General features: G+C 56.3%; 1 protein-coding gene across 1 annotated transcript in view; it reads left to right on the top strand.

The window, feature by feature from the left end:
• ZMYND19 (zinc finger, MYND-type containing 19) overlaps positions 1-7711 on the top strand; it is a 23784-nt gene extending 16073 nt beyond the window's left edge. Inside the window, exons 2-6 of the mRNA XM_011957388.1 lie at positions 1181-1240; positions 2059-2165; positions 2774-2914; positions 6626-6806; positions 7094-7711. Coding sequence (XP_011812778.1) covers positions 1181-1240; positions 2059-2165; positions 2774-2914; positions 6626-6806; positions 7094-7237 — 633 coding nt within the window. The 3' untranslated portion in view covers positions 7238-7711. The remainder of the gene's footprint in view (positions 1-1180; positions 1241-2058; positions 2166-2773; positions 2915-6625; positions 6807-7093) is intronic.
• Positions 7712-9843: the final 2132 nt, after the last annotated feature.

The raw sequence follows: 9843 nt of genomic DNA on the forward strand, positions 1-9843 counted from the left end.
CGGAGCCCTCCCCGTGGTGTCGGGGAGCCGGGGCCTAGCGCGGCGTCCGGGCTGCCGGTGCGGCCACACGGTTTAAACACAGCGCCCTTTCCGAGGCAGCGCCACCTCCACACCTCTCGCCGAGGCGGGTCTGGTGTGGGCTCTTCTGTGCCTCCCAGTTCTCAGCAGAGCTTCGGGCTCGTTTTAACGCTGCCAGGGGTTGGCCGGGTTAGGCTGAGCCTCAGGCTCAGAGCAGAGAGGAAGAAGCCTGGGCCCTGATGCTGCAGACTCAGGGCCTTCCTCGATTTCTCTTCTTACCTGGCCCCCACGCTCCACGTTTGAGGCAGGGGATTCCATGGCACCTGTGGGCATTGAGGCTTGGCGGTTTTTCAGAGCCACCTGTGCAGCTGCACCAACCAGGGTCCTTACCCGGATGGGAGCCCTGTTCCCGTCACCAGCGGCTGCAGCTTCTGGTGGGAGAGAGGAGCGGAGGCAGTGTCAGGCGGCGTCAGGTAAAACAGGTTCAGATCCCAGAAGAAAAACTGCCAAGAGGGAGACTGGCCCGTTCTGGGACCTGTTCCTGTTTCCTGCCCCTGCTGCAAGAGCATAGGCAGGGCCTGCTGGGGAGGAGGCTTTTTTCCACCAGGGAAGGGTGGGCTCCCTAGTCAGGTCAGAGACCGCAGACCCCTTCTGATTCCACCACTGATGACAGTGTCATCCCTTACAGCTTTTCTTTGGAACTTTTCAGATGGACAAAAAACTAAAAAGGACAATTCAATGAGCAGCTCAGCTTAATAAATACACCCTAATCAAAACCTTCTGGCCCTTCTGCCTCAGCCCCGGACCCTCCCTCAGCTCAGTGAAACCGTTTCTGCCTAGGTTTATTGGTGTGTTAAATGTTCGGTGCCACTGTTGGGGTTAGGCCTGTGAGGATGAGGCCTGATACCAGCTCCTCTGGCGCAGATGAAAGTGGTCTGCTGTCTTTTAACCAGTCTGCCTGTGTTTTTGCGTAGACTGCACCACCCCAAATGGTGGAATGAGGCCCCCCTTGTGCTGAGCTGTCTTGGTCTGAAGAGGCCTGTGGTTACTTTCCACTTCACAGGAAAATGCAACAGGCTCCTGCCTGTCCTGGTTATAAGGTTACTGCACCTCACGCAGATCTCAAATGTAATGATTTGAAACATGTGGTTAACTCTTCCAGACCAAATACACGCTGATCGATGAGCAGGACATCCCGCTGGTGGAAAGCTACTCCTTTGAGGTAAGTAAGGATGCCTGTTCCCTCCCTTAATGGTTGTGGTCAGTGCCCAGGAGGGTCACGAGGAGCGAGCCCTCCTCTGCTGCAAGAGCAGGCGGCCCCACAAGTGGACATCTGGGGCTGGCCTGTGAGCCCTGAGCCCTCAGCCCCACATGGAGCCGTGGCCCTGCAGAACCTGGCCGTTGCTCCCACTGTGGCCCACGCAGCTTGGCGACACTGGTCTTTCCTTGGTTTCACGCCAGCTGTTAGCTCTTCTTGAAAGCAAATGGAATGTTCTCACGTTTGCGATCGTGTCACGTCGACCATGTCTGTTAGCTCGAAGACCTTGTTCTTTAGAGCTTGCCACCTGCTGAGCCTGCCCTAGCAGCCCCTCCTGGCTGCCCAGCTGCCTCTCGTTCTCTGCTCTCATGGGGTCTTCCTGCCTCTTCCCAGCTTCCATTCCTGCCACTGAGCTTGGCCTCCCTCACCACACTTTATCTCTTGCCCCACACATTCACAGTAGTGACTTGTCCAGGGGTTTCTCTATCTCACTGCACTGTGGGCTTTTTTTAAGAGTAGGAAAGTGTATTTGTCTATGTCCATTGTATTTTGCAGAGTTGTTTGTGAGGGTTTCTTGCCTGGATAGACAGAGTGGTGGTGGGCCACGCTGGCCCCTGGGAGCCATGTGCCTATGGGAGGTTCTGTACTCCCCAGGGTCTCAGGGACAGGACTGGCATTTGTCCCTCTGGCTTGCTTGTTTCACTTGGTTTTTCTAAGAGGGAATTGAAGTGTTGCTGAGAATTGGAGGCTTCTTAATGGCTCTTTCCCTTGTTCCTTTTCAGGCCCGAATGGAAGTGGATGCAGATGGAAATGGTGCTAAGATATTTGCCTATGCCTTTGACAAGAACCGAGGAAGGGGCTCTGGGAGACTCCTTCATGAACTGCTGTGGTGGGTGTTTCCAAGCTGTCTCTGCCCCCTGCCACTGGGCTCCTGGGTGAGCTCCGATGGCACAGGGCGCCTGGAGGCCCCTGCCCCACTGAGGCCCTGCCTTGCCTTCCCTGAATCTCGCAGTTATTTTTGCGTGCTTTGCCACTAACTCAAAGGAATGAATGATTTGTATATTACGCTTGAAACACCAAGTGGACTTTCTGCTGGAAGCTTGCCCGGGCCTGGCGGCCTCTGGAGGGACGGTGGTTGCTCCCCATGCTGGGTTTTTGCTGAGCCCCTTGGTGTGCATGGTGGGGACCACTCAGGTGGGGAGCTGTCTCCAGGCCATCTGCTCAGGTGGTTTTGCGTTCCACCCTTGGCTGGCTGTGCTCCGAAGTCTAGGGGCCGGGTCCTCCCTATATCCCTGTCCTGTTCGGTCCACAGATCAGGTGCTTGGGTTTCTCCCAGCAGCTTCCACCTGAGGTGCCCTCCTCCAGAGGAGCAGGGGCCTGATCAGATCACATGGCTGACGTTTCTTCCTGGAGGACTTTGGTGCCTGACCAGAAGTGTCTGTGGGGGTGGGAGGCAGCGATGCAGGGTTAGATGTAGGGTTTGCTGTCTGTTTGTAGGGAGCGGCACCGGGGCGGCGTGGCCCCGGGCTTCCAGGTGGTGCACCTCAACGCCGTGACTGTGGACAATCGCCTGGACAACCTGCAGCTGGTGCCGTGGGGCTGGCGGCCCAAGGCTGAAGAGACCTCCAGCAAACAGAGGTGGGTCTTCTCAGGACCCGGTGATGCCGGCAGAGGTGCCTTTTGAGGAGGGCCACCTCCAAAGCTCTTGTTTCCAAGAGGGTCTCGTGTTCCTCCTCTGAGCCCTGATGCTTCTGTATGTTTTGGGACTTTCATTGTTTTTCCCCAAAGTGTGGAATCCTTCTTTTCTTCATGGGAGCGGGAAGGATCTTGGTATGTGTTTTTGCGTTGCTCTTCTGATAACTGGCTCTGGGAACCTCCCTTTAGCCGGCATGACAAAGTGAGGAGAAGGGCTGCCTGCTCCTGGCAGGGCCAGCGCTGGGACTCCGTGTGAGCAGGGCTTCTGCCCCACACCCCGGGAGGCATCAGCCCCTTTCCTCACCCCAGGATTCCTCCCTTCTCTCCTCACCCCAGGATTCCTCCCTTCTCTCCTCACCTCAGGATTCTTCTCTTCTCACCCCAGGATTCCTCCCGTCTCTCCTCACCTCAGGATTCCTCCCTTCTCTCCTCACCCCAGGATTCCTCCCTTCTCTCCTCACCTCAGGATTCCTCCCTTCTCTCCTCACCCCAGGATTCCTCCCTTCTCTCCTCACCTCAGGATTCCTCCCTTCTCTCCTCATCTCAGGATTCCTTCCTTCTCTGCTCACCTCAGCATTCCTTCCTTCTCTGCTCACCTCAGGATTCCTCCCTTCTCTCGTCACCTCAGGATTCCTCCCTTCTCTCCTCACCTCAGCATTCCTTCCTTCTGTGCTCACCTCAGGATTTCTTCCTTCTTTCCTCACCTCAGGATTCCTTTCTGTGCACACAGATGGGTCTTTTTGTTGTGTTCTTTTGCTAAACAGTTTTCCTTAAGCACAGGTTTAAAGCAGAGAATGTGTGGTTCAGGGCTCAGCCCTTGGCCCCCCACTTGCCTGTGATCCTGAAAGCAGTGCTGTGCATGGGCTTCCCACGTGGGAGGGCAGTTCCTGCTGGCCCTAGAACCAGCCAGGCTGTGAACTTCATGGAGCCCTTGGGAAGAGCCGAGGGACCAGCAGGATGGGGGTTGGGAACCCAGTTGAGCCAGGGAGTCCCCAGCCACACACGCTTCGCTGACATGTTCCCCGGTCGCCCTGGGGGTTCTGGGCATGTCCTCAAGCCTCTGGGCAGCCTTTCCTGGTGCAAGCAGTGCCAACTGCCCTAGCAGATGGTTGTCAGCAATGCTGGTAAGGTTTAGTGTCTTGGGCTTGGTGATGGTTGGTGGCTGTGGGTAGAATATTTGCAGTTGTCACCTCAGGGTCATGCTAGAGCCCCGTGCAGCCGAGGTGGAACAGTGGGAGCACCTGAGACACTGGTTGGTGATGTGGGGACAGTCCCCAGGTCTCCAAAATGCCACCCCCAAACTGCTGTTCCTGCCACCCTGGAGGGAGTCCTGCAAGTCCCCCCATCCCCTCCTTACTGGGTCTCTCAGAATGAAGGCAGAGCCTGCAGTGTCTTTCATTCTTGTTGGGCTAGTGGTTTTGTTCCCTGCTCTGTTTATTTAATGTAATTAATTAATTTTACAGATGAGTCTCACTGTGTTGCCCAGGCTGGCCTCAAACTCCTGGCTTTTCAGGGAATCCTCCTGCCTCGGCACTTTTTTTTTTTTTTTTTTGAGACGGAGTTTGGCTCCGTCGCCTAGGCTGGAGTGCAGTGGTGCGATCTTGGCTTGCTGCAGCTTCTGCCTGCCTGGTTCAAGCATTTCTGCCTCAGCCTTTCTAGTAGCTGGGACTACAGGTGCCCGCCACCACGCCTGGCTAATGTTTGTATTTTTAGTAGAGACAGGATTTCGCCATGTTGGGCAGGCTGTCTTGAACTCCTGACCTCAGGTGATCTGCCTGCCTCAGCCTCCCAAAGTGCTGGGATTACAGGTGTGAGCCACCGCGCCCAGCCCCGCCTCAGCCTTTTGAGTAGCTGAGATAACGGGTGTGCACCACCATGCGCGGTCCCTGCTCTAATATTAGAGTTTTGACCCTTCTCTCATACTGCTTGTGAGTGACGCCAATCCTCTTATGATTGTTGGATGGGATTTTTTTTCTTTTGGGGATAATGTTAGCTGGAACTTTGGGTTGGAAGAAACAGAAACAGCTCAATTTGGCTGAAACAAAAATAGGGTACGTTTTGGTATCCTGACTGAAATGTGGAGAGCCAGGGATGCTGCTGCCTCCAGCTCTGCGCCCCCACTCTTGGCTCCTCTCCAAGAGGCGGCATGGGCACTACCCAGCACCTGTGGAGTGAAGCAGGCACCTGTTCTGGTGGTGTCTGGGGAAGCCCTGGGATGAACTGTAGTTAGCTTGCTTTGAATCACTTTTCTACATGAAGTCAGAGTTGTGTCATCCACGGGAAGGGGAAGGAGTGCATGGCAGGCAAAGCAGCATCCGTAGCATCTCCTCCGGCGTTGTCCCACATTGATACATGCTCAGTGTTGATGCTGGGATGGGCCCTCCCCAACTCCACAAGTTCCCCCACTGCCCACCACTCCACCAGGCAATGCCGTCTGTCCCTACCGTGGTACGGGTCATTTCAGCCAGTTGTCAACAAGACTCAGGGTCCGGCCAGCCTGTAACTGAATGTTACCTTGAATCCTCTCAGCACCCTTCCTAGTCAGGAGAGGAGATAACTGCCGTTAAAAACAGCTGTTTGGAAAGGGGGTGTTGGGCTGATGCTCCTGGTCAGCCCATTCTCATGGGCACGGCAGGATGAGTTGCGCTGAGGTTGCTGCCTTATACAACTCCCTGCTGCAGGAGGTGGGCCTGCGGCGGCTCAGGACTGATCAGGCTCGGCCATCTTTGGTTTGCCAACATGGGGTTTTAGAACCCAGCAGGTATTGGGCCTCTTGTGCAGGATCAGCACCCCAGGCCACAAGCAGAAGTCAGCTAGCCAGTGTGGGTCTGACATCCTGCATGGCTGGGTGCTGTGCATCCTTCTGGATCCCAGTTTGTGGCCTCCCTGTGGTCTGGCTCTTTGTGGTGGGGTCACCCTGTCTTTGTCAGGCCTGGGCTGTTGCTCTGCTTTCCTGGCTCTGTGTCAGCTCAGCCCCCACAAAAGGGGCCTGTTGGCAAAGAGGTGTTTTCCTTTTCTGTCTTCAGAAGCCAGCAGTGTCTGAAACTTGCCTCTGTCTGGTGGGATCTCACTAACATCTTCCCATGTCCTGATCCTTCCACCTTTTAACCAAGTCTCCTCAGGGTCTGGCCTCAGAGAACAGGTTTGTTGGGGTGGTTTATGCAGCTCCTTTACTCTGTGATGCAGCGGGGCTGGGGCTGCCCACACTTGCCTCTGAGCAGCCAGTGCTCGCTCCAGGGCCTGTTCTGTACAACACGTGTACAGATGGACATAGGGCAGCTCCCGGCATGGAAGGGGAGGTGGACCGACGGGGCAGTAATGGGCACCTCTGCAGGTCAAGGGCAAGGAGAGGGGCTGCCTTGCTTTGCGCAGGGGCCTGACGTGGGCCCTGCCTCCTGCCTACTGTTTGCCTGTCAGTCCCAGGTGCTGGGGACAGGGTGACAGATGAGGCGGTGCTTATGGGTGAGTGGGAAGACGAGACACAATATTTACTGTCAGGTGGTGAAAAGCACATGCAGCAGGGATGCACGGAGGAGACGGGAATTGGGGCCGGGTATCTGGGCAGCATGGCACTCTCCGGAGTCATCACATCGCCCGCCGTGTACTGGCCCCATTTGGCCAGAGTGCACTGAAGTGTCTGCTTCTTTCTTTAAGGGAGCAAAGCTTGTATTGGCTTGCAATTCAGCAGCTGCCTACAGACCCCATAGAAGAACAGTTTCCTGTCCTAAATGTGACCCGGTACTATAATGCCAACGGGGATGTAGTGGAAGAGGAGGAGAATTCTTGCACCTACTACGAGTGCCACTACCCTCCCTGCACGGTGATTGAGAAGCAGGTGGGTGTGCTGCAGTGCGGCCTGGTCCTTGGCACCTCTACCCTGTAGCCCAGCCTTGGTTTGGGGTCTTGCCCTCCCACCGCAGGGCCCCATTCCCCAGAGACCACTTGGGCTTTTCCACCAGGGTGGTCTCCCTTTGCACTTGTGCTGGCCTGACCAGGGCCCAGGCCCTCCAGCCTTGGTACATGGTGTTTTGCTGGGTCCGTCAGATTGTCCGTGCAGTGCAGTCTTTGCTCCACACTGCATCCCAGGCATGACGGTGAAGCCACAAGTGTTCTGTATTTCAGCTCCGGGAGTTCAACATCTGTGGGCGCTGCCAGGTGGCCCGGTACTGTGGCTCCCAGTGCCAGCAGAAGGACTGGCCAGCCCACAAGAAGCACTGTCGGGAGAGGAAGCGTCCCTTCCAGCATGAGCTTGAGCCAGAGCGATGACGGGCGGGAGAGCCACACACACTCGCAGCCCCCGGGCTCTACCCTGGGCACAGCAGAGACGGACTGGTGGTTGAACCTGGAGGTGCCGAAAAAGCCAGCTGCGGGCCCAGGACAACCACCGTGAGACTCCCGATGTCACAGGCAGTCTGTGTGGTTATAGCGCCCCTCAGTGTTCATCTCCAGCAGAGACAACGAAGGAGGCTCCCACCAGGACGGTTCTCATTATTTATATGTTAATATGTTTGTAAACTCATGTACAGTTTTTTTTGGGGGGAGGCAATGGGAAGGGTAGAAATTACAAATAGAATCATTTGCTGTAATCCTCGAATGGCAAACGGTCAGGCCACGTGTCTAAAAACTGTCCTGTAGCTGCAGCTTCTCCCCTGGGCCGCGGGAGCCCCATGGAGCACGGCCTGCACAGGGGTTGTGTCCACAAAGGCAAAGTAAAGGGGTGGAATCATCCGGCGTCTCGGACATTCTCTGCTCCGCCTCCCTCTTGTGCTGCTTAGGGTGAGGTCATCTTGAGTGGAGCCGAATCCCTGTGGGTGAGGGCAGGAGGACCTGCCCTTGCTCCTGGTGGGCCCTTCTGAGGAGCAGGTGAACTCAAAACTTCCTGAGCCCAGCAGTGAGCATGAGTGAGACTCGGTCCTTGTCTTGCGGCAGGACTGGTGCGGGTGCTAAGTCAGCTGCCTGCTGTTTCATTGGGAGTGGGATGCTGTAGCCCCTGACATTGGTTGGTTCTTGCCTGATTTATGCGTGAAGTGGCTGGCAGCTCAGCAGTGACAGCTTCTGCCCAGAAGGATCCACAGGGCATGTTCAGCAGGCCTGCTGCAGACAGTGGAGGAGGCTGGCCAGCCAGGGTGAGGTGAGGGCCTCACTTCTCCATCCCTCTGCAGGGCTGTGGCTTCCAGGATAGCCCTCCCTCCTTGGGGAGCCCCAGGTGTCTGGGGCTGGTCAGCATCTTGTACCCATAGAGCTGCCCCAGGGAAACATGCCAGGCTGCGTGGCTGGGATCCTACCTGTCTCCAGGTGCGCCCAGCCAGAGGCCTTGCTTCTTGGGAGCTGAAAGCCTGGCCAGTCCAACTCTGACCTGTCTGGTCTGGTCCGGTCCAACCCTGTGTTGGTCCCGCAGGTTCCTGTTACACTTTCCCCTCTTGAAGCTCCACTGCCACGTTCCAGGACGCCCTGTGTGTTCTCATTGCTGTTCCTGGCTGGGCTGGCGTTTTGTCTGTAAGCAAAACTTCCAGTAGCTTCTCTGGCAGTACCCTGGAGGCTCCTGAAGAACAGGCCTGCTGAAAATGGGTGATAGCAACAAACTCTGCAGGATTTCCTGGAGTTTAGGGAACTGCATGTGCCCACATCAGGCCCTGAGAAGCCCCCTTTGCTGCTGTGAAGGTCGGGGACATTTTTTGCTGAGTAAGTGAAAGCTGTCAGGGAGGGGGACATATGTGTCCCTAGAGGTGGTGGGTCAGCAGGTTGGGGTTTGGGGCAGTCTTCATGCCTGGAGCCCTGAGTGCCTTCAGGCAGCTGCTTTCAGGTGGAGTCTGAGGATAGGCACGGTGTGCAGGGGTCCCTTTGCCTGCATCTAGGGAAGTGGCCATGTTATCCCCTGACCAGCAGGGCTGCCTTGTTTGGCAGTCATTCATCAGAAAAATGCACCGAAAGAAGCGCCCAGGGCCTCCCACCTGTGAGACACCATGCTGGGGAAAGGGCGGTGCAGGTTCTAGGTTTGCATGTGGCAGCTCCTCCAGGCCTCACCCCAGCAGGTGGCACTGTGAGGGTGGGATGGGCCCCACCACTGCTTCCCTCTCATCTGATACCCAGTCCTCTGGTCGTCCTTCCCCTTCTGTGGCCCCGACTTCTTGGTCTTCGTAGCCGGGTATCGATAAGACATTCTATGAGGACATCCAGATGGCTGCATTGTGGGGCTGCTTCTATGAAGCTTGTTTGGAGCGTGGTGCGTTGGGATGCTTCACCTGGCCACTCTCTCTCCCACATAGATGGGTGTGGTTGAGGCCCTTTTGGAACGCCCTGATTCCTTCGTGGCCAGCCTTTTCTGCGCCTGTCTCTGCTGCGGTCTGAGCTGTTGGCTCTCCGCCGTGTCTTTAGCCACAGCCCTGCTTGAAGCCCTGAGGCTGAATACCCAGGCGCCCATATATTTCAGTCAAGTCCGTCTTAGCTTCCCGGAGCTGCTGCAACAAAGCAGCAAGAGCCATGCAGCCTGAAGCAGCAGGAATTCAAGCTCTAGGTTCTGGAGGCTGAAGTCTCAGATGAAGGCGCAGGCAAGGGCCCTCAGGTGCGGATGCCTCCGCCCAGCCAGGGGCCTCACCTGCCTCCCTGTGGTCTGCACAGCGACGGCCCTGCAAGTCTTCTGCATCAGCTTTCCCTTCTGCGGACTCCAGCTCCTCTGGGTCAGGGCCTACGCCATGACCTCATTTTAACCCAGCTGCTTCTGAGAGCCCCTGTTTGCTAATGAGGATGTGCTCTGAGGTGCCGGGGTCTTCAGTCCATTGTTTTTTGGGGGCACAGTTCAACCTGTAAGGGCCCGAGGGGTCCTTCCTGCCCGCTGCACATATTCAGACCATGGATTGCAGTAAAGAAATAAA

This window comes from Colobus angolensis, unplaced genomic scaffold, assembly GCF_000951035.1.
Source record: "Colobus angolensis palliatus isolate OR3802 unplaced genomic scaffold, Cang.pa_1.0 Scaffold44, whole genome shotgun sequence".
Lineage (NCBI taxonomy): Eukaryota > Metazoa > Chordata > Mammalia > Primates > Cercopithecidae > Colobus > Colobus angolensis.